Source organism: Ursus americanus, chromosome 9 (assembly GCF_024610735.1).
Source record: "Ursus americanus isolate L20-20 chromosome 9, mUrsAme1.1.p, whole genome shotgun sequence".
NCBI lineage: Eukaryota > Metazoa > Chordata > Mammalia > Carnivora > Ursidae > Ursus > Ursus americanus.
Genome location: NC_142135.1, coordinates 4,000,004 through 4,024,229, shown reverse-complemented (window position 1 = coordinate 4,024,229; position 24,226 = coordinate 4,000,004). Strand labels below are relative to the sequence as shown.

Below are 24,226 nucleotides of genomic sequence, written 5' to 3'. Positions count from 1 at the left end.
GCCGCACCCGAGGCCAGCAGGCGCCAGCAGCTTCTCCTCCTGCCGGCACAGCCTGCCCCAGAGTGAGCCAAGTGTGGGCTCCTGGCTCGGCCTTGGTCGGCAGCAGCACAAGTGGAGGGACCGGAAGTTCCAAGGCCTGGTCCTCCGGGTGGAGGGGTGCTCAGGGGGCAGGGAAGGGCCCCCAGCTCCAGAAAGGAGCCTTCCCCAGGGCCACAGAGGCCGGCTCTTGCACCCCGTTTCACTCCCCCTGAGGCATCTCTCCAGAACCTGCAGGTGGTCACCCCTGAGGCCCGCTGGGTCCCCCTCCAGAGGGGCCGAGGCTGGACAGCACTCACCAAGGGCCACTTCAGGGACAGCCCAGGGCAGGAGGAGGGGCGGGGGGTGAGCTGGAGGAGGCAGCACTGCCCCCTGTGACTTCAGTATCCCAGGTCTGCCTCCCTCCCTCCCTCCCCACGGCCACCACCTGCAAAGCCTGCATCCATGCTCACTGGATGGAGGGGTGAAGGCTGAGGCCCCACCACCGTCCCCGCCTCCCCACCAGGGCCCCCCCCCCCCTCCCCTGCAGCCAGGGCTCTCGCCCAAGGGCACCTTGCACCACATCACAGCTGCTATGGGTTACTGAGGGAGGACATGTCCTAGGTGAGGTGAGCCCACCGTGCGCCAGGCCCGCCCCACTGCATTCCCTCTCCAGATCCACGCCCAGCCCTCTGAGGCTGACACTCTGGCAAGCGCTAGTCCACGGTGGAGAAAGCGAGGACACGGATTACCTGTGGCATCTGGAGCCACCCTCTGGAAAACGGCCGAGCCTGTGGGTCTCACTCTCTGGCCTGGCCTCATCCCTGCCTTCGCCAGGGCTCTGCCTACAGGACACTCGTGGGGGACGCTGCCCCTGACCCCCACTCACAACTTAGCCCCATCGCTGGCTCCCCCCCAACGCATCCCACAACCGCAGCTCCTGCAGCAACCGCGTCCGCAGACCCGCGGGTCACACCTGTGCACGTTGGCACCTGGCACAAAGTCTAGCACAGCCTCCTCATCCCATCGCACACTTCGTTCACCTGCTGTGTGCCAGGCACCCCTCCCAGAGCCTCTGTTCCACCCCTTCCACCTGCGGAAACCACACTACGCGACTGAGGTTCCCGGCTAGAGGGAGGCGGGCCAGGCCCCGACGTGCCCCCAGCAGAGTCTAAGCACGCAGCGGCCCTGACCCCCAGGCACGGGCCCCCCCCTCACGGGCTGCTCCACACGCGTGCACCGAGCGGAAGGGACAGCAGAGTGGCCTGCCAAGATGCCAGGCAGAGGGACAGCCCGCGCAGAGGTGGGAGGCGGGAGCACGAACCACCTGAACGAAACGGCTCCAGGTGAAGGCGAGAGGCGGACAGCAGAGAGGGAATCCACGCAGCTCAGAAGCGTGCGGACTGCCCGGAGCCCCTGGGGGTTTGGGAGCTGGGACAAGGTCTGCCTGTTTGAGGAGGCTCACTGTGGCTGCAGGGCTGTGGACGGCACAGCCGGGCGAAGCCTGAGCGGAGGCTCCCTCTGCCAGAAAGAGGGAGAGTCCAGAATCTTCTCCAGTGAGGCTGGCAGTGGGTCAGCCCCACCTCACAGGGTGGGGCACTGACCACCCAGAGCAGAGAGGTCACCGGACTGGAGGCCAGCGTGAGGACCAGCGCAGGGAGCCCCACTGGGCAGAACAGAGCAGGCTCACTGGCAGGTGGCCCGGCCTGGAGCTTGGGGGAACAAGCTACCTGGAAAAGTGGCCCAGACCCAGGTGAGAAGAGGGCTCCCTTCCCAAGCTCCTGGCAGCCCCACAGACACCAGGCCAGGCCCTGCAGGTGCCCAGGGACTTGGAGGAAAAGCAGCGAAGTCAGCAGTCACCTCAGAGTGAGCGGAGAGGCCGAGGGCTGCAGGGAGAACCCTGATCCCACAGAAAGCGGGACTGCCCCCCAACCACTACCCACCACGTCATGCGAACACCTGCCACTCAGCTGTTGTTTTTCAAGAATTTGCTTTTCTGAAAGGCGTGGAGAATATTCTAGAACAATTAAATATAGCTTTTGTGGAAGCTGTTCCATTTACATGCCTATGTTCATTCAACAAACATTCTCTGAGGGCCTGCTCGGTGCCAGATGCTGGCGGACAAGCGCCTCAGCCACAGCAAGGTGAAGGCAGCCCTGCCAGGCCTGGGACGGGCTGAGCTGCACACGAGGTGACAGGTGCCAAGCCGGCAGCGGCACTGGGGCCGCAGGACACACAGGAGGGGCAACTGACCAGCCAGAGAGGGCTTCACAGAGGAAGGGGCTTTAGTGCTTGGTACCTTGGTCTGCAGGGTGCAGTGTGCTGCGGACAGGGCTGAGTGGCAGGCAAGAACTCAGATGTCAAGAGCCGTGAGCAGCCATGCCACATGCTGTAGGCTGCGGGGAGCCATCGACGGCTTTTCAGCAAGGGAGTGACTCGATCTGATTTGATGGCCCGTGGCCAGTGCAATGCACATCAGCACGGGCCTCGAGCCATCTCAGAAATGCATGCCCTGGGAGGAGGCCAGTGGGTAACGCGGTCTCAGTGCAGTGTTGCATAATGCCCGGGGGCCCCCGCCAGCCCTTTAAAAACAAATGCTTAGGTCATCCCCAGAGGAAGCCAAAAATTAGAGGGCTCCTCTCTGTGCCCAGAAAGGACCTAGGCTGGGCTGGAAAACAAGACCCGAAGGAAAAAACCCAGAACACCTCGAGCGGCCACGTCTCCCGGGTCTGAGGGGGGAGGGTGGGCTTCAGCCAGGGGCATCAGGGGCTGGGGGAGGGGGCCCCAACAGGGCTCTTCTGAAGCACAGGAGGGCAAGGTCTGGGCTGGTGGCCAACAGCCCCCTGACGGGAAGGAGAGACAACGGTCCCAGCACACTTAATTCCCCCTCCTTGCAAGGTCGCCGCTGGGCCCAGGAAGAAACGCTTCCGAAGAAGCGGAGAACGCTGTCCCCCCCAGTGAGAGCTGTGCAGAGGGTGGAGGGCAGGCCACTGGAAACCAGGCAGCTCCCTCCCGCTCGCCCCTACAACCCTGCTCTTGTCCCTGTGGGGTGCCTCCCTGTGAAAGCGTTGCCCATTTCAGCCCCATCTTCTCTGCTGATTCCTCCACGAGGGATTCCTGAGACAGCCCCGGACGCCAGATAAAGCAGCCGCAGCCCGTGTCTGCAGCAGCGGGACACCCCAGAGCCCACCCAGACTGAAGGTCACTTCCCATGGGGGAGAGAAAGCACACACGGGGGACGGCAGCTCTGCTCCCAGGCCCGCTGCTGAGCACAGGGCACCAGGTCACCTATCAGGATGTGCAGCGGCTGGCCACGGCCAAGGGCGCAGAGGGCTGGCCCCGTCATGGGGAGCACGGGAGCAGAATCTGCAGGGCCACTGAATAGGAGGCCAGGAGGTCCAAAGGTCCCTTCCACCCTGGGGTCCAGGCTCCACGCCCCCTGGGGCCTGGGGAGGCAGGTGTGAGATGGGGCATGCAGCTTCACCCCCCTCGCTGACCACATGTGGCCCTGAGACCCACCCCTGGCCAATGAGGTGGGAGCAGAAGTTGCCAGGGGGCTTCCAGGAAAGTGTGCTCAGAGAGCCACCCCAGCGGGCACAGCCCCTCTGACCACTGTCCCATTCTTCTTCTCCTGCTTGGAACAGAGATGAGGCAGCCAGCATGAGCACAAAGGGCAGAACGAAGACGGAGTGGGAAAATCAAACAAGCCTGGGCCCCCGCGGCCCCGGACAGCTGACCCCGGGACCAGCCCCGCCACTCCCTGGACGGGCCTTGCCGACAGCCCCAGGAGCTCCACATCCTCTGGGTGCGTCCAGGCCCGCCACGCCCCAGTGGGTCCCCCTCAATGCTCCCGACCCCAGTGCCCACGGGGCCAGCCCTCAATGAAGGCATGAGAGCACACGCTTCTGCAAGTTCACGCCCAGCGTTGGACATGCTGTCCTTCTGTCCTTGTCGGAAGCCGCAGACACATAGGAGCTTCTCCCAGAGCCGTTGTGAGGGATGCTGTGTACGAGCTTCACACACCCCCACCCCCAGATTTCTGACCTGGCTTTATACCTTATTTTTACGCCTTTTGTTATACGCCATGCCACGATCTTCCTGAAGAGAAAGGATAAAGTAGAAGCTAAAAACATGACCGTCTATGTAACAAATGCTAATAAAAGAAAGCAGTCAGAGACGTGATTCGGGGTCAGAGAGAATGCACAGCAATAAAGAAGCTTGATCCCGCCAAGAAGAAACCACAAACACGGCCTCCCACATCTGAGCGCCCTGCTTCAAAATCCACGGACCTGAAACGGTCAGAAACACAAGGCGATGCTGGCCAGCCCCAACGGCAAAGCGCGGAAGGAGACGCCGAAGAGGTCCTTCCGAAATTAAGGAGGCCTCCACAGTAACAAGGATAATCGGGTGATCATAAGTCCGGGGGCAGGGCGGGATGCCTGCGGGGCCTGGCTGTGGGAGCGAGTGCGCGAGGGGACCGCGTGCGACCACGATGGGGGTGGGGCCCTGGGGACTGGCACGGAGCACAGGCTCCACTCCCAGCATAAAAGGCAACGAAATAGTGATCGTGTAACACACTCCGTGTGCTTCACCCAACCTTAGTCAGCGTTCGCTGGTTTTCCACCTCTGAAAAGGATCTGAATAACATAATAAACAAGTTTGATTGTATAGGTTTAGGGAGAACTGTATGCACACCAGGGAGATAAATGTTCTTTTCCAAAACCCACGGAACTTTACCAAAAGTAATCATTTTATTCCAAGGAAAAAATCCAATAAATTTTAAAATGTAGAGGCTATACCTCAGAAATGCGTCTCCAGATACTGAACGCCCGATGACCATGAGCTCTTTTAAATGTCTGGAATGCAACAGCTCCCGTCATCATCTTAACAAACTTGATGGCTGTGGCTGTTGTCATGACTACTATTATCCCCATTTCACAGATGGCAAAAGCCAAGGCACAGAGAGGTTGCATTTCTTTTTTTTTTTTTTTTAAAGACTTTATTTATTTATTTATTCGACAGAGATAGAGACAGCCAGCGAGAGACGGAACACAAGCAGGGGGAGTGGGAGAGGAAGAAGCAGGCTCATAGTGGAGGAGCCTGATGTGGGGCTCGATCCCATAGCGCCAGGATCACGCCCTGAGCCGAAGGCAGACGCTTAACCGCTGTGCCACCCAGGCGCCCCGAGAGGTTGCATTTCACACCCAAGATCACACAGCTGGTAAATGGCTCAGGCAGGTATAACAGCCAGACAGTCTGGCCACAAAGCTCACGATCGTAATCGCTACACTGATGAAAGTGTGTGTGTATCGAAGTGCATAATATTAAAACAGCACATTTCAACTAATTCTTGGATTAAAGAAAAAAAATGCGCTCACTGCTGAATTCTTTACAAATACGTGAGCATAACAGATCGATGGGAGACAGCCACGGCGGCACAAAGAGGCACATGTGTAGCCTTTAATGCATTTATTTAAAAAAACAGCAGCCTAGCAATGCTTGGTGCTTGAAGGTGAGGAAAGAGAAACACATCTCAAGAACCTCAAATAGGTATTTAACAAACACAACCGCGAAAATCAGGACGACAGATAACTGAACTAATAAATAAAACCAAGAGCTGGCTCTTTTAAAAGATCGATACATGTCGGCAACTAATTCCAAGTATTTTCAACTACGTACGGGCCAAAGAAAGCTTGTGAGCTGGCCAGAGCCGGCGTGGGAGCCAAGGAAGTGCTCGGTCCTCTTTCTACACAGCAAGCCGCTGGCAGCCGCCAGCTCCTGGGAGCGGGGCCGAGGGGCTGGAACTGACCGGGCATTGCCACTCCTACTCTGTTCTGTTCAAGTGGTTTAAGTCTTTCCTATGCACATTTTAAAATATATACTTAAGTAAGAAAACAGTATAATAGATTCCCAGATACAAATAATTAAGTTTCGGTAATTAGCTCATGGCCAATCCTGTTCCATCCAAACCCACACCACCCCCCAACTTCCCCGCAAATCAGAATTTTTTGAAGCAAATCCCAGACACTGCATGTTATCTCTAAGTGTTTTAGTATTTATCTAAAAGAACTCATTTATTCTATAGAACCCGCCATAAGATGATCACACCAAAAACTTCATGTTAATGTGTGTGAGAGTTACAGAAGTTCCATGTGCTACCTGCTTACACATCCGGTGACAATAAAGTTTAAAAGAAGCATGAAGGCTTCATGTCTCCCACCCCCCCAGACACACTGAAGGAGGCAGGATGGCCTGGGTCTGCACATGGGGACGCTGAGGCTGGGACCAGTGAGGGGGTTTGCCGGCCGTTCTTCGCCAGGAAGTGGGGGACAGGGATCTGAGCTCAGGTGTCCTGATAACACACCCTGTGCTGGGTCCACTCGACCACCGTGGCCTTTTCACCCAACATGCAACCAGATTTTGAGAATAACAACGGAACAATTACCACATTGGGGCCACGCAGTCTCCGTGGCCATCCTGAGACCAGCTCCTACTCCTCCGCTTGACACGGCACAGGACCGACCTCTGCGGAGCCACTGCTCTGGCGCAGGCCCTGGACAACGTGCTTTCCTCTCCATTTTTTCCACTTAAGGTTCAGCCCTCAGAGGGCATGATGGGCTGGGCTGTGTCCCCCCAAATTCCTATGCTGAAGTCCTAAGGCCCAGGACCTCAGAATGAGACTGTATTTGGAGATAGCTCTTAACAGAAGTGATCAAGGTAAACTGAGGTCATACATGGGGCCCTACCCCAAAGCGACTGGTGTCTTTGTAAGGGGAGGAGGTGAGGACGCAGACACACACAGAGTGATGACCACGGGAGGACGTGGGTAGAACTCACCATCTGCAGGCCAAGGAGAGTGGCCTCAGAAGGAACCAACCCTGCGGACCCCTTGACCTGAGACTCCTGTATGCCCGAGCTGGGAGACATCAAGTTTCTGCTGCTTCGGCCCCAGTCCATGGTGTTTTGTCATGGCAGCCGAGCTGCCTCCCACACAGGGAGACGGTGTGCCGTCCTCCTGACAGATGTCAGCTTAGACCTGTGACCTGGGCAGCATTCGAACCCAGATTAGAGTCCTAAGCCGTGCTCTCCACACTGCACCAGGCAGCTGATTACAGGAAGCAGGGAGGGGCTTGGCCAGGGGTGTGGACGGGCTCTCGGTCAGCCAGAGGATGAGCAGATCGTCCCACCGACTCGGCCTCATCGTGGGCAGGTGTGCGTGCTGCCCTTGGGCTCCTGTGACTTGCTGCAACCCACGGCATGTGGGCAAAACGACAGAATCACGGCAGGGGTGTGGCATCAGGGACCGCACTTGCTTTCCCTGCCCTCGTGTGCCTCTGCCGTTACCAAGGGGAAAACGCACGTGGCTGAGAACAGAGCTGCCCCAGTCAGGCCATAGGCCGCGGTGAGAAAAAGCATGCAGCTGAGCCATGGACCGTAAGCAGGAATAAATGGTGGTTGTTTAAAGCCTCTACAGTTAGGGGGTCATTTGTTACACGTCACTAGCTAACTGATACAAAAGGTCGAAAACAGCAGTCCATAGCAATATAGTTACGAGCACAGACTCTGAAGTCAGACTGCCCAGGTCTAAGTCCTGCCTCCGTCACTGGGGAGCTGCGTGACCTCGGGCAAATTGCTTAACCTCCCTGATCTTCCATGTCAGCTTAAAATGGTAATACAGGAAAATATCTATCTGATAAGGCTGGTGAGAGGATGAGACTCGTTGAGATAGTGTCTGTAAAGAACCAGAACCCTCCAGACGACCCACGACTGAGCACTATTGTTGGGGCAAGAGAGGAGCAGTTACACTTGCTCCGGGAAGCTCTGCTCAACGTAAGCAAAACAGGAGCTGAGAGACCTTCTGTCGCTTTTGTTTGCTTGCACACCGATGCCACAGCGGCCTTTCCCTACTAATTTAGGAGGACGGTGAGCTCCCTGTCACTGGAGGGTTAAGCCATGGCCTCATCCTGTCCGAGGAGGGCAGGACCAGATGGCCTCTGAGTCCTATGTCACACGATAACCACAGAGGCTGGTTTTCCTGCACCCAGCCCCCAATCTGGGAGCATGGAGGGAAGGCTGCGGGTGGGAGAGCGAGAACGCTGGGCTCCAGGGCCCATGACTTGAGTTCAAGTCCCAACTCCACTGTGTCACCTTGGGCAAGTCACTGGACCTCTCTGAGCCTCATCAGCATAACAGGGTTAGTTCTCGCCCCCACCTATGTCACAGGGTCGTTATGGGGATGGAAGATGGCAGAGGATGGGGACCTGCGTTGTAAAGTAAACAATCCCAGGAACAAGCACGATCTAGAGAGCCAGCCACAGTGACGGCCCCTGGGCACAGTGACGGAAAAGCCTTGCGTCTCTGAAGTCCTCTCTCACTGGTGCAGGATCGGCCAGGACGCACCAAGCGTGCTACCATTGTCCATGCTAGCCCCGTGGCAGGCATGACTAACTGATCACGGAAGGCACTCCCCCCACCGGGGCTGCTCCTCAGCGCAGGGTTCGAGTGCCCAAGCCAACTGGCCAGGCCAGACTCACCACACAGAACTCCCAGTCCCCAGGCTAGACCACGGCCCACCGACTCAGCTGCCCCTGCCTAGTTCCATGGTGTTCACAGGGTGGTGAGTTCCAGGACTACAAAAGCACCCACGGATGCCCTCGGACCCGCTGTGTCTGGGATGAGGGTGGATGTTCCCAGTAGTGGACACCGGCCTTCCAGCCCTGCTCGGCTGATTCCAGGCCACACAAAGATCACTAAGAAAACCTTCCAAAACAGTAAGAACATAAGAAACATCTTCACCATGGCTGAGGACTGCTGACGTTGCAGTGACACCAGGAGACCCACACCCCGCTGTGCTGTTGATGGAAGAGCACAAACTGCCGTCCACACTCCCGCCCCCTGGCCTGGGAATCCCACCACCACCGAAAACCCTTAAGTAAGAACCCAGCAGGATCTACACACACACACAGATGTTCAGGAAAGCACCACCTATAATTGGCAAAAAATGAAAATAAAAAAGGTACATTAAATTGCCATAAATAGGGGAGTAAATAGACGACAGTACATTCCTTCAGTGGATGCCGAGCCATAAAAATAAATCTCCCTTAAGACGGCAGAAACGCAAGGTAATGCTGGATATAAACTTCGGAAGGAAAGGGCTCGGGACCACGAGGCATCCCCGACAGACACCGTGGCTGCCTACCAACATCTAGCTCCACTCCTTCCTCACCATCAGAACTCCAGGCAGGTTTGAGAGACAACATGCCCTGTTTCCCAAACTCCCTTGCAGCTAGGATTGGTCATGAAACACAGTCCTGGCCAATGAGGTGTGACTAGAAACCTTGGGTGGGCCACCCAGGAAAGTTCTTTGGATAGGAGCAAGCCCAAATGGTACATGCCTTTCTCATTTGTTCTTTGGCTTCTTGGTCCCAGGAGGATGCTGGAGGTGACACCGGTGGTGATGCAGCCATTTTGGAACCATGAGGCACCATCCTGAGGACAAAAGCCAAGCTAAGATGGCTGAGCAGAACGACATTGGGAGCTGGAGTCTCTGAGGGCATCATGGAGCTGCCTGTCAGCCCATCTACCCGCCCCAGACTCCTTAACTGAGGAAGATGAAACTGCTGTTTGGTCAAGTTGTCATTAATTGGGTTTTCTGCTACAGGCAGCTGAACACAATCTCTAACACGATCATTCTGATAAAGTGATAAAACCAGTGGGCACACGTGGGCAATGATGAGCACATGAACACAAAAAGCTAAAGCCATTTTTGTATATGACCACAGACCCACAGGGGAGTTGTGGGGCCTTTCCTCCCCTCTTTACAAAATGTTTTCTGCCATTGCTTACTAGTGTTCAGTGACGTGGGAGCTATTTTGTGAATCAACACACACCAGCATCCACTCTGCCAGGGTCTGGGTCCCTCTGGCCTGCACACTGTCCCTAGCTGATGAGAGCCCAGTTCTGCCAACTGCCAGGGCTCCTCAGTACTTGGGGTGCACAGAGTCTGTGAGCTCCCAGAAACGGTACTCATGCTGGGAGACCCCTTGAAACAACCAGACCCCACAGGAGCATCTCCCCAGTCCCCAGCAGCATCCTGGGCTCAGCCCTCTCCTGGGGCCCACACAAGACATGTGGCTCAAAGCCCAGGCCAGCCCATGTCACCAGCACAATTTTCACACCAACTCTAAGAGACAGAAAGGTCCCAGTACCACCTGGCAGGCCACGGAGTCGCAGTCTGGAGCTGTCTCCAGACATACCTGGGGCCGTACAGCCCAGCTGGAGCAGGGGCCATGCTCCCCCACCACAACGCTGCCTACAGCATCTGCTTGACAGGTGGACGCCAAGGGTCCACCCGGGGTTCTCCCCAACACCACCGAGCTCACCCTGCCCACCCAAGTGACTCTCCCCAAGCCCACCTGACTTCCCTCATCCCACCTGAGTGACTCCCCGCAATCCCACTTGACTCCCCTCATCCCACTCGAATGACTCCCCCCAAGCCCAGCTGACTCACCTCAAACCCCTGGAAAGACTCCCACCAATCCCACCTGATTGACTCAGCCCAAACCCACCTGAGTGATTCACCCCAAGCCCACCTGAGTGATTCACCCCAATCCCACCTGAGTGACTCCCACCAAACCCACCTGAGTGACTCCCACCAAACCCACCTGAGTGATTCACCCCAATCCTACCTGAGTGACTCCCACCAAACCCATCTGAGTGACTCACCCCAAACCCACCTGAGTGATTCACCCCAATCCCACCTGAGTGACTCACCCCAAACCCACCTGAGTAACACACCCCAAACCCACCTGAGTGACTCCCACCAAACCCATCTGAGTGACTCACCCCAAACCCACCTGAGTGATTCACCCCAAACCCACCTGAGTGATTCACCCCAAGCTCACCTGAGTGATTCACCCCAAGCTCACCTGAGTGACTCACCCCAAACCCACCTGAGTGACTCCCTCCAAGCCCACCTGAGTGACTCACTTCAAGCCCACTTGAATGACTCACCCCTACTCCCAAATGACTCACCCCAATCTCACCTGAGTAACTTCCCCAAACCCACCTGAGTGACTCACTCCAATCCCACCCGAGTGACTCCCCCCAATCCCTGAGTGACTCCCCCCACTCCCACCTGACTCACCCAACCCCCCCCCAGTGACTCCCACCAATCCCACCTGAGTGACTCACCCTAGTCTCACTTGAGTGACTTACCCTTACCCCTGACACTCACCCCAATACCCCCGAGTGGCTCCCCCCAACCCCACATGAACAAGCTCACCTCATCCCCACCTGAGCTCTCATCGCCCATCTATGTTCTGACAGTGCCTGAAAGCTCGCTGAAGTCACCTTCCCTCGAAAAAACCCACAGCTGGACCGCCTCTCTCTGTGTGTCCTCAGAGCAGAGCAAAGGAACTCCCTTTCCAGGGCACATGCTGTGAATGAGACACAGTTCACATGATCATATATGCAAACACACACGCACACACATACACACATACGCACACGCACACGCACACAGACACACGCACACACACGCACTCACACCACGTGGCTCCCACCTGCCATGACCTGCAGAAGGCAGCTTATTCTCCAATTCCGCAGGAGAGACGCAGTGAAGAGAAGTCACCAGGCGGGGGGCCATTTGGCAATGTCTAGAGACACTTTTGTGTGTCACAACTGGATGGGGGTGTCACTGGGAGCGAGGCAGTGGAGTCCGGGATGCCGCCGAACATCGGACTGTGCATGGGACGCCCCGACTGCAAAGAAGTACCCAGCCCCAGAGTCGGCGGTGGGCAGGGGGACTGCTGCCCCAGCCCAAGGTCACCTGGGGGGGTTAGAACCCAGTGCACCACAGGCCAGAGCTGGGGCCCTCCACACAGTCGCCTGCTCCCCGCTGCGCTCACGCCAGCATCCTCGCTGTGGCTCAAAAGAAATCACGGTCTCTCATCCACAGAGGTGGGAACGCTGCCAGAGAAGCACCCAAGAGAAGCCCCGAGAGCCGCCGGGCAGAATGGCCTCACCAAGCTCCTCCTGGGCTCAAATATTGGGCGGTGGGGGGCAACAAGAGGGGCAGGTGCCCAAACACAAAGGATTCCGGGGGCCCAGGGCAAGACGGCACCGTCCAGACCACCGCAGGGCTGCAGCCACCGCCTCCATGGGCACGGCCCCCCAGTGGCTGCCAGCCCCCAGGCTCGGTCCCCCCATCCCCAGTAGGCCTCACCTACCCCAGAAACTCACAGCACCCCAAATATGTGCCCACAGTCCACACCACCAACAAATGGTCAACAGGACCCAAAGACACCACCGCCACCTGCTTCACACACTTACTACCATTCCGGGTCCTGACACGATGTCTTGTACCTCACACTCCATCAGACAGTCAGTCAACAAACATCTTCTAGGGCCAAATGGCTTTCACATGTGCAGAGCCACACAGCCCAAGCACTCACTGTCACCTTCTGACCAGGGTCCAGGGGACAGACACGAGGACAGTCTCAGTGCCTTGGGAGCACACGGTGCCAAGCTGGGTGGAGGGAACAGCATAGGCAAGGTCCCAGGTGGGAACAGCCAGACAAGTGCGGTACGGGGTGTGTGGAAGAGAGGGAGAGGGCCGTGGCGAAGAAGGGAGAGGAGGGGCCGCAGGACAGGAGGCCAGAAGGGCCAGGTGGCACCGAGGGCGCAGTGAGCGTGAGTATGAAGCCCTGTGCCCCTCAGCTCGGGCAAAGGCCTGACGATGCTCGCCGAGAAGCCTCCCACCTTCCGGAACGGGCTGCACCTCACGTACCTGGCAGAGCCAGTGACGGCCAAAGGCCATGTCACAGATGGGTGTCTCTTCCCACCAGGAGCCCGACTCGCTCACATGGGTCTCTCACTAGTACTGGTGTTGGGGACCGAGATGACACATCTACGCCAGAGGAGTGGGAAGCTCCCCATTTGGCAAGATGGGCCCCTAACCTATCTTCCGTTCAAACCAAGAGCTCAAGTTCAAAAGGCCGGGGCCTCGTCCATCCTGCACCTGCCCAGTGGCCCCCAGCACAGCCAAGGGGGAAGACGGGGCCCTGAACCACTCAGCCCGAAGTCGTCCTGCTCTTGGGGGCCAGGGGTGTGACTCGGTGTCCAGCAGGCCTGCCCCAAGCACCCTCTGGGGACCCTGAGCCCAGCCCTGCTCTGGGGCCTCAGACACAAAACTAGGGCACTGTGAGCAAGGCGCAACGGGACGGCGAGGGGCAGCGGGCTGGGGGCAGAGGGACAAGTCCTCTGGTGGAAGGGCAAGGCACAGCTGGAGAGAGGGGAGCAGGCAAGAACTCTGACCTGGGCAGACAGGACAGCAACTGGAGGACCAGTCGGGGCTTTGGCCTGAGGACCCGGCTCTGACCCGAAGGGACAGGGTACCAGAAGGGGAAGATGGGAGCCATGGGCTTCACGAAGGTGGCCGTGGTGGCAGGCATCCCAGGAAGCCACATTTTCTCAACAGGAACAGACTGGGGAAATCAAACACCTGGGCTGGTACACCATGGCCCCAAAATCCCCCAGCCTGGCTTCCCACCCTGACAGCCTCCTGCTGACTCAGGGTCACAGGATCCAGAAGAGGCAGTGCAGAAGACGGATGTCCCTGAGAGGGTGGGCAAGGTGGCTGCATCTGGCCACTTCCCCACTTTGCACACACGAGAGCTCAGCATCGGAACAGCCCAAAGACCCAGGTGCTGGGCAGACGGTGGGGGGGGGGGAGGCCTTGCACAGATGTGTGCTCAGTGTTCACAGCAACACACGCAAAGCTCTATGGCTCCATTTCACAGATGAGGAAGCTGAGGCTTAAGGGAGATACCTAGGATTGGGCCTCCAGGACAGGCAGACACAGGTAGTCCTTCCCGGGTCTACAGGACCCCAGGATCTGCCTGTTCCCCGAGCCCCCCTGTGCTCAGTCCCGGGAAGCATGCAGCGTCATCTGGATGGGAAGCCTGCAGCCACGGGGAGGGCACAGACCCGCCTCTCCCACTCTCTGGATGCCTGGCCCAGCATCCCCCTCGCCACACCAAAGCTGCCCCCAACCCCACCACCGCTCCCAGGTCACACTGCCCCCTCTTCCAGTCTGACCCCACCCTCACGCGGGGCCACCCACTGGCTCCTTCCAGGGCTGGGCACACGAGAAGGGTGAGGACAGTTCAGGGCTCACCCACCCAGGCAGCCAGCACCCCTGCGAGTGGCTATCCCCTGGACGGGTTTTATTACTGCTCGAGGCCTGGCTGAGCACAAAAACCCAGGCAGGAGCAGGGGCAGGGAAGTGGCCCCAGCCTGGAAAGACCAGCCAGGGACCCCCCGGCTGACCATGTCCTGACCAGCCAGGCCAACACACTCATGCTCACTCCTGAATTTTCTTCTCTTTCTAGACCACTGCAAATTCTTCTATCAACCATCCCTTCTTCTCTGGGTCCACAGCACATAATTCTGCTTTTTTTGCTCAGAGACTGATGTCAGGGAATGTACTTGGGTTCACACGAGCAAGACGGAGAAGCCGCTGCTTAGGCGCAAGAGAAGTCTGTGTGAACGAGAAGCTCCAGACATGTCAACGCAGGGAGGGGCTGCCCACGGAAGCCAGCATGGCCAGCGGGGGCACGAGCAGGAGTGCTGGACGCCCTGATGAGGGGCGAGGATAGTCTGCTATCCCTGGACGTCGGACCGGACTCGGCGAGTGCACACACAGACTCAGATGGCTCAGAGGAGAAGGACCAGGCTTACGAAGGCGTGACTGACGACACTCGGGCCCGAGGACTGTCTTCAAGTTCCTGAAGGTGGTTACGGGACGGGAAGCCAACCGTGCTTCGCTCACCCCTTCCTTTGGAGAGGTCACAGGTTGGGTGCCCTTTGCTGAAAAGGGAGAACTTTCTACAGGCAGAGATGCTGGGGTTGGGACAGGCAGGAAAAGGGGCGCTCGCACAAAATCCCTCGATGAGATGAACACCAAGCCCCGGGCCCCCAAAGCCTGCACAGAGGATGACGCTTCCCCGGCTGAAGGGGACCCTCATCTGAACGCTTGTGTCCCAGAATTCCGCTACCCCTGGGACTCTCTTGGCACTGCAGGCTGCCCCTCCTTTATCAGCCCGGCCCACCCAGGGCCCTCGCCTCCAAATTCCCGGGGCTCTGCTGAGCCCGGCACACTGTTCCCTGCAGTCCTCCTGGCAGCTGGCAAGGCTGGTGCACCCACAGAGCGGGGCTCCCGCCTGCTCTGACTCAGGGAGGCAGGTGCCCTGGGCTGGCGGCCTGTCTGTCCCAGCTCCCTGTGCCCGTTGTACTCTGAACTACCTCCACACAGCCTCCCTGCTCCAGCTGCACCCCCACATCCAGTGCGGACATCCCTCTCCTTTTTGGGGCCTGAGCCTCCCAACGTCCACTGTCTGAACGCAGATCTTCTCACCTCTCTGTAGATGACCACCAGAGAAACTGGTCACCCCCTTAAAAGAATAACCCCGACACACACACACACCTCTTCTCCACATGGTGCCCCCCCACATCACGACCTCACGCAACCTCGTCATTCATCTGAACACATACGACCACCTTCCGTGTGAGGAAGTGAGCTCCCCGTCACTAGAGGCATTCCAAAAGAGGCTGATGGTGAGGGAGGTTCTGGGGTGTTAGTAATACTACTTCTTGATCTGAGTGCCGGTGACAGGGGCACTAAGAATTATAGAGGAACACAACATCACTCAGCATCAGGGAAATACGAATCAAAACCACAATGAGATACCACCTCACACTGGTCAGAACAGCCAAAATAACCAGTCAGGAAACAGCAGATGTTGGCAGGGATGCGGAGAAAGGGGAGCCCTCTTACACTGCTGGTGGGAATGCAAGCTGGTACAGCCACTCTGGGAAACAGTGTGGAGCTTCCTCAAGAAAGTTAAATAGAGCGACCCTAAGACTTGGCAATTGTACTACTAGGGACCTATCCGAAGGGTACAAACATAGTGTTCGGAAGGGGCACCTGCACCCCGATGTTTATAGCACAGTGTCCACAATAGCCAAACTATGGAAAGAGCCCAGATATCCATCGACAGATGAATGGATAAAGAAAATGTGATATATAAATGTGTGATGGAATATTACTCGGCCATTAAAAAGGATGAAATCTTGTCATTTGCAATGACACAGATGGAAACAGAGTGTATTATGCAAGCAAAATAAGTCAATCAGAAGACAAATACCATATGATTTCACTCATGTATAATATTAAAGAAATAAAACAAATGAACACAGAGGAAGGGAGGGAAAAATAAAATAAAAACAGGGAGACAAACCGTAAGAGACACTGAACTCTAGGGAACAAATGGATGGTTGCTGGAGGGGAGGGGGAGGGGATGGGGTCACTGGGTGATGAGCCTGAAGGAGGACACGTGATGGAATGAGCACTGCGTGTTATATGCAACTGATTAATTGCTAAATTCTACCTCTGAAACTAAACTAAAATAAAATAAAATAAAAAAAGAATTATTGAGCAATATACTTTCGATAAATGTACTTTTCTGCGTGAACATTATAATTCAATAAATATTTTTTAAAGATTTTTATTTATATATTTGGGGGGAGTGCATGTGCAGGGAAAGGGACAGAGGGTGAGGGAGAACCTTAAGCAGACCCCCCCAATGACCACAGAGCCTGATGTGGGGCTCAATCTCATGACCCCGAGATCATAACCTGAGACGAAATCAAGAGTTGGACACTTAATCAACTGAGCCACCCAGGCGCCCCTCAATAAACATTTTTAAAAATCAAAAGTGACCAGGATTGGCTGAGCATTTCTTAGGAAGAAGATGTGGCTGGAAGACCACGGAGACCCTGCCTCCAGGCACTGACACTGACTGAGCTGCTAGTGGGCCCCGCCCAGCCCGGGGAAGGAGCTGGGCAAAACCCCACTGGTGGAGGAGTGAACAAGCAGGGGAACTGAGGACGGAGGGAGGCTCAGAAGAGTGGGCGAGGGAACGAGTGAGGGGGTGAGCAAGTGACCAGACAGACGGATGGCTGTACGCACGCAAGGGTACCCAGAGCGTGAACAAACAGGTGCCTGGGGGACCCCGGGAGTGAGCGCATGGGAACCAATGTATGGATGGAGGTGTGAGCACAGGGGCCTGGGGAGGACCCAGGGAGTGAGTGCATGGGAACGGATGGATGGATGGAGGTGTGAGCACGGGGGCGTGGGGAGGACCAGGGAGTGAGCGCATGGGAACCGATGGATGGATGGAGGTGTGAGCACAGGGGTGTGGGGAGAACAGGGAGTGAGTGCATGGGAACGGATGGATGGATGGAGGTATGAGCACGGGGGCCCTGGGGAGGAGAGCTCTGAGGCCTATTTCCCCTCCTGCTGCTGCCCTGCCCTCCCCGGACTAGCTGGGGAGATGACCCGGGAAGGAACGGGCCCTGGCAACGAGAGCTGGAATGCTGGGTCCTGTCTGACACCTGCCCCTGCCTCAGAGCGCTCAGCCCGGAGCCTGCACACACTTCAGGACAGCCGTCCCTTTCATGTCACCCGGATTCAGAAGGAACCTCACTTCACGACATCTATAAATAGGCACTGTTTACTGGAGGGCCAGCGCCTCCTCGAGCGAGGCCAGGTCCAGGCAGGGCCTGGGGAGGAGGAGCCATCCACGGGCCTCGCAGGCCCCCTGCCTGTTGCCAGCGGCCACCCCGGAAAGGAAGAAGGGAACGCCGCCCCTCCGGTCCCGGCCCCCCGTGTGGGGGAGCAGGCCCTTCAGCCAGGTCTTACAAGGCAGCCTCCTGAGCAGTGGAATGAAAGGGAGAAGCAGACAGGTGCAGAAGGAATGTTCTACAGGCCCATCCTTGGCTCCTGGGACAAACCCACAGCTGGAGCCCATGGTGCATCACAGAGCTCAGGACCCTCTGCCTCCCCAAGCTGCTGTATCTGCGCCTCAGTTTTCTCATCCGGCAAGTGGGGCAACATTCCCGCCGGCCTCATGGGTGAGCTGAGAGAATGCGTGTGCCAGCTCCGCGCCCCCTACGGCACCAGCCTGCCCTGCCCCTCCATGCTGGGCCCACTTCCACTCTGCCTTCCTTCCCCAGATGCCCACCCCAGCCGGGCCTGCAGGTGCAGGGGTGGGGGGGGGTGGGGACAGACACAGTTCGCCGAGGCCAGGCCCAACCGGACCCACCGAGCTGGCACAGGAGCAGGGGCACAGCTCAGGGAGGCAGAGGGTGGCAGAGGGGGAAAGCCCAGCCTCCCTGGAGGGTGAGGCCCTGCCAGGAGGACGCAAAGCCCCCCCCGACACCCGAGGAGGACTCGCGCTGGGCATCCTGTGCCGTGGCACGGACGAGTTAGCGGAGTTCCCCGTCCCTGCTCTTCACACTGGAGCGCAAGCAAAGGTCTGGGTTTCCAGCTCCCCTCCTGCCTCAAGGCCAGGCCTTATCTTGTCATCGAGCCTGTCCCCAGAGTCTCAGAGGCGACGCAGACAAGGCCGGGGCAGGCGCACAGCAAGAGCGTAAACTCTGTATTGGAAACTACACCCAGGAGTGCCAGAAAAACCCGGCACCCACCTGCCACCGCGGGAAAGCCCCGCTCAGGTTCCAGGTGCGAATGAGAACCCGGGGAGGCCCCTCTGCGCTCTCACTTCCTGCAGGCGGGGACCCTGAGCCAGGAACCTCCTGGAGCCCCAGAACTTCTTCCCAGAGTGTGCCCCAGCCCCGGCCAGCAGACCCTGCCTCCTAAGCCAGTCACCTCAGTGCCCAGGGGTGCCCCAGCTTCGGGTGCTCCTCCAAACTGTAGCCCAAACTGAAAACCCCCATCTCCCTCCCTCCCTCCACCCCTCCCCCGTGCAGACCAGTGCTGAAAGGGTCCTCCTGGCCCCTGCAGATGAGATCTGAATTCCAAGCAGGGTTTCTTCCTCTCTCACGGTCCTAAAGGGGGTGACAAACTGAGGTCACAGAGAGTCATGGAGAGCCCCTTCCGTGGCCAGAGGAGTGCTGGCCACAGGGCAGTTTGGGCCCAGAGCACCTGCTGTAGGAAGGTTACGGGTTTGCCTGGGGGGCGCAGGGAGTCCCTCAGGCCTTTGCCCGGAGCAGAGGGATTCTAGCCAGGCCCTGGGCCTACGGGACAGAGGCTTCCAGCCATCCTGCTACGCAGACAAGCACGACAGGCTATGGCGAGGGCTCCCATCTTCAACACCGGCCACTCAGACGTCCACACCACCACATCCCCCCAAGTGGCTTCAGGTGGCACAAATGTCAGAAGCCATAGGCGGGGAGGAACGGCGCCCGGAAGCTGCAGCTGGCCTCACCGAATGTGCCCTTTCTGGGCCCGCTGGACCTGTGTTCCCGTCCTCCCTGTGCCCGGGCTCCCCCGAGAGCCGGGCAGGGCTGGCGAGCTCCCCCTTCCCAGCCTCGCACGGAGGTGCGGCCGAGGCTCCAGCACAAAGTGCTAATTATGTTGTTTTTAAAATCCATTTCAGAGAGTGAGCTAATAACTGGATCGGAGGAGCGGCGTTCGCGGACAGACCACGAGTGCCACGGGTTCCCGCCTGCCTCGTTGACGGGAGCTCAAAGTTGCAGCATGCTCGAGAAATCGCTCAAGGTTAGATTAAAAATAAGAACACCCGTGAAGATTCACGTGACTCATTAGTATCACCGTCCAACAGGAGACAGTTCCTTGGAGGGCCTGGCTTGGGGCTGGTTTTTGTTCTGGGCCTAGGACGACCTTAATTTGCATTTATATTAAAAAAGAAGAAAACAAACAGAATTAACTAGAAAGGTGCTTTGTTTCCTGTAAATTTGAGCTCTTCTGCTAAACAGCTTCCTAGCAGCAGACGTGGCGGGGACTCGTCAGAGTGGGGGTTCACGCCTGCTCCGCGCAGGGTAAGGTGCCAGGTAGCCGCAAGCACCCGGGAGCCCACCCGCCCTCGACTTCCACCCGACAGGGCAGCACTGCACCAGGCTCCTTCCACAGGTACGAAAGCCGCGCTCGGAGGACAGAAATGACCTGCCTGGGCTCTTCCAGTATGACCAGACTCAGCTCACAAGCCACAGCCTGGGCTCCAAGCTCAGGGCCAGGGCAGCTGAATTCAGGCAGTGTTTCCTTCCTTGTCCTCACATACGTTTTCCAGCCTGTCTTTCCACAAACTCGGGTGGAAACTCAAGGAAGGAAGGGAGAAAAATCCGCAGTCACCAGATGCCCCCCTGGTCCTGGGTGGACAGGAGTCCCACCTGTGCCCCTGGCTGAACTTACACCCTCCATTTGGCCACACGTTCCTTGACTTTTCTCTTTGGAGCCTTGAGCGTTCGAAGCACGTGCCCGGAACTGCCAATAAGGATCAATAAACACACCCGGATGGGGACTTCATCAGTCTATTTACTTTTTCACGTAAATGGGAACATCTCGGGGCTTGGTTTTTCCCTCCAATCCTCTCCTCAGTGTTGTAGCTCGGCTCGTGAGACCAGCCACGGGTTCCAGGTGCTGGTGTCACTCCGGGGGCCAGGGTGCTGGGAGATGTCACCTGCTTTGGGGCTAGATCACTAGGGAATGTTTAGGGAATGAGGGGGTCTCTCCCCCAGGACGGTCAGTCGTGGAGGCACATTTCTCACTCTCAGGCTCTCCAGCAAACAGGCCCCTGTACCCCCCCGGGATCGCTGCCATGGGCATCCGTACGTTACAGCCACAGCTCAGGCTGCCAGTTGAAAGACAAGGATGACAGTAACGACTGCCCGGCCCTTTCAGATGCTGGAAGCACAGGGTGGGGAAGGAAGGACTTTTCTGTGTTTTGGCCGCTGGGCCAAGCGCGTGGGGCAAGCGGCAACAGAGCTAGCTACGTAGACAACAGAAGAGCAATTTCCTTCCAAAAACATAAAAACCTGCACCAATGAATTAAACATTTCAAACAAGATGACTCTCTACAAAGTCTTCTCAACCAAGAAGCAAAGCCAGGCCGTCCTGTGCTGGCACTTCCTGTTGCATATGGCACTGAGCAATCCTGCTTTTTCAGCATGCAGAGCTTTCCAGACAAAGAAAAATATCAAGGGGAAAATTAGAGAAGGAGGTCCAGAGGACTCAGGGCGGAGGGAGGAGAGAAGGGTGGGCAGGAAGAGGCCTCTTGTCACAGTGAGGGGGCACAGGGGACTGGACGGGCACAGTAAAGAGGCCCCCAGAGCCAACACAGTGGCCCTGACAGGTCCAAGGAGATGGCTGTGCAGAGGCAGGGTGCTGCACGGGGGACAAGTTGCAAACCACAGAGACACCACCCTACCTGCTGCCATGTCCACTGGGAGGAAGAGACCTGCTCCAGTTCCCAAGGGTCTCAGAGTATCACACCTGCGGGCTCTCCAAACCCCCTGACCGCAGTGGGGGCACTGCCCTAGGCACCTACTAGAGACTTTGCTCTGTGGCCAGCACCCTTGGGAGAGGGACCCACAGGAGTCCCCAGGGTGTACCAACTGGACTCTCTCCCCAGGCCAGGGCCGAACCTCCCCAGTTTCCGGGCAATGTGCACACTTGCCTTACCCACTGTCACAGCCTGGGGGTGGGCAGGTCTTGCCCTGCCCCCGTCCTCCACTGCCCTCTCAGAGCAGTTCACCTGGCTGTCACCCCCACCCCAATCACCAGAGAACAAACTCCCCCCCCCCCAATCCCCCGGGTCCTGGCACGACCAGGCTCCAGAATGCGAAGAGGAGCCAGGAGGGAGGAAAGCTGAAATCTGGGCTCAGAGAAGGCTGGAGGCTTGCGAGGATCCCCGGCCGCCTGAGTCCCTCTCCGTACTGCGGAGCCAGGCCAGCCCTCTCCAAGTCCCAGAGAGGTAGTAAGTGTAAGGCTTGGAACCCCGCGCAGCCCAGCCCGCGCTGGGGCGGTGGGTGGGTGGGTGTCTGCTATGGGATTATTCTTAGCGCTCCACTCTTTTCGCAAAAGTGGCGCCTCCGCCCTCCCGGCTCCGGCACGCTCGCTCGGGGCTCGCACGCCCGCCCAGACACCGGCGCGGAGCGGAGCTCCGGGTGGGGTCCGCGAGGGGTGAGGCTCGGAGGCGCAGGAGAGGCGGGGGCTCTGGAGAGAGGAGGGGGCGCGGCGGGAGGGGCCCCCGGCGACAGGCTGCGTTTAACCCTCGGCGCCCCGCACCCTGCCCTGCGCCGCGCGCTCAGCCGCCTCCCCGGACTCCTCCCGGGGCGCGGGGAGCCCGGCGGCGGCGCGCCCAGCCCTTACCTATGGTGGTGATGACCGTGATGGCAAAGTAGAAGGAGCCGGCGAATTTCCACTGGACGCCGGCGCGGTGCGGCTCCGACTGCAGGATCACCAGCTCCAGCTGCCGGTAGTCCTCGGCGCTGATGTTGTACTTCCCCTTGATCCGGATCTCCTCGGCTTTGAGTTTCTCCTCCTCGCGCATCTCGTGGTCCGACTCGAGGGCATCGAAGACGGCGGCGCCCACCAGCAGGTAGGTGAAGGTGCAGACGATGAGGGACAGAGTCCGCACGTTCTGCCTCTTCATGGCCGCCAGCAAGGAGCCGGCGCGGGGGGCATGTCCCGCAGGCTCGCAGCCGCGCGCGTCCCACTGCAGCGCCCGGCGGCCGCCGCCGCCTCCTCCGCCGCCGCCGCCGCCTCCAAGTTGTAAGCGGCGGCGGCAGCAGCAGCAGCAGCAGCAGCAGCAGCGGGGAGGCGGGGGGCGGGGAGGCTGGGGGGGCCCCCCTCCGCCGGGGCCGCCACAGCCGCCGCCACCGCGAGGCGGCTGGCGGGGCAGGGGCGGCGCGGGCCCGGGCTCGGGCGAGAAGGCGGACAGGCACAGGAGGCTGCTCGAGCGCCGGGGCCAGGCGTCCGGGAGCCCCGACACCCTGCGCCAGACCCGGCCGAAGCAGCCCGCCCCACTGCGCAGGGCCATGCACGGCGGCCCCGCTGGGCACCGCGCGGGCCGCGCTGCCCTCCGCACCCCGCCCCCCGCTCCCGCCGGAAAAGCAGGGGCGGGAGCGGGAGCCGGAGCGCGGCCGGAGGGCGGCCGCCGGGGCCCGCGCCCCTCCGGGTCCGGCTCCCGGGCGGCGGCGCCCAGCTAGGAGCCCGCAGGTCTGCGCGCACCTCGCGGGACCTCGTTCCCCTTCAGCCCTCCTCGCCCCCCCCCGAGGGGGGGTGGAAAAGTTTGCGAAGTGGCGGCGTCTCCGGAGTCCCCAGCAGGCGGGGAGGGGGCCGAGCAGGTGCAGCGGGCGGAGCGGCCCGATGCCCGAAGGTCCGAGCGCCCCGTGCCCACCCGGGCGCGCAGGGACGCGGCGGGGTCCCCGCCAGGCGTCGGCCGGTCCGCGAAGTTTGCTCGGTTCAGCCACCGAGGCGCAGGAGCGGGGCGCGGCCCCAGGGCGGCAGGGCCCGCGGCGGAGCGGCCTCGGGGGCGGCCGGGGGACGGCGCGGCGGCGGTCGGCCAGCCCGCTCCTCCGGGGGCGGCGGGCGCGGCGGCGGCGGTGGCGGCGGCGGCGGCGGGAGGGGTCCCGCGGGCCTCGCGGAGCTGCGGGATGGGCGCGGGCGCATGAGCCGCGCCGGGGTCGGGGCCCTCCGGCGTCCGGGCGTCCGGGGAGGCGGCCGCGGCGCTGGTCTGCCAGGGGCGCTGCGTGCGTGCGCGCCGGAGGGAGCCGAGTGTGTGTGCGTGTGTCTGTGCGTATGTGTGCCCGTGTGTGTGCCCGTGTGTGTGTGTGTGTGTGTGTGCGCGCGCGCGTGGCACCTCGCTCCGGCGGGAGGGCCGCGGGGGGCGGGGGCCGGGCTACGCCGAGGCCAGGCCTCCCTCCCTCCCTTTTTCCCTCCCTCCCGCAGCCTCCCGGGCGCGCCACCTCCCGCCTGGTCCCCAGCCAGCTGGCGAGGCGGCCGCGGCGGCTCCCGCTGCAGACCGAGCGCGGCGCGCGGCGCACGCTGAGGGAGCCAGGGAGGGGCGGCCGGTGCCGCTGGGGAGGGGGCGGAGGCGGGCCGAGGACTGGGTGTTGCCAGAGTGGGGGTGGGAGGCGGAGCCACCAGCAGGTTTCGGCGGGGGATGGGAGGATAAATGAGGCTGCTCGGGTCCTTTTCGCCCAGCTCCCCGAGAGCGCCTGCTGCCACGCGGGGCGGACAGTTTGAGAGAACCATGCCTGGGGGAGGAAACGGGATTCAGCCCGAGAAGGCCGACCAGCAGCTTAAGGGAGAGAAGAGATCGGGGTGGGGTGGGGGAGGGTGAGAGCACGAGGGGAGAGCGTTCCCCGGGGCCAGCCACCTGGCGCG

The 24,226-nt window shown here is 59.5% G+C and overlaps 1 protein-coding gene across 1 annotated transcript in view; it reads right to left on the bottom strand.

The window, feature by feature from the left end:
* The window catches only part of KCNK9 (potassium two pore domain channel subfamily K member 9), an 88,900-nt gene extending 65,901 nt beyond the window's left edge, over positions 1–22,999 (bottom strand). Inside the window, exon 1 of the mRNA XM_087864593.1 lies at positions 22,208–22,999. Within this exon, the coding sequence (XP_087720719.1) occupies positions 22,208–22,877 (670 nt within the window). The 5' untranslated portion in view covers positions 22,878–22,999. The remainder of the gene's footprint in view (positions 1–22,207) is intronic.
* Positions 23,000–24,226: the final 1,227 nt, after the last annotated feature.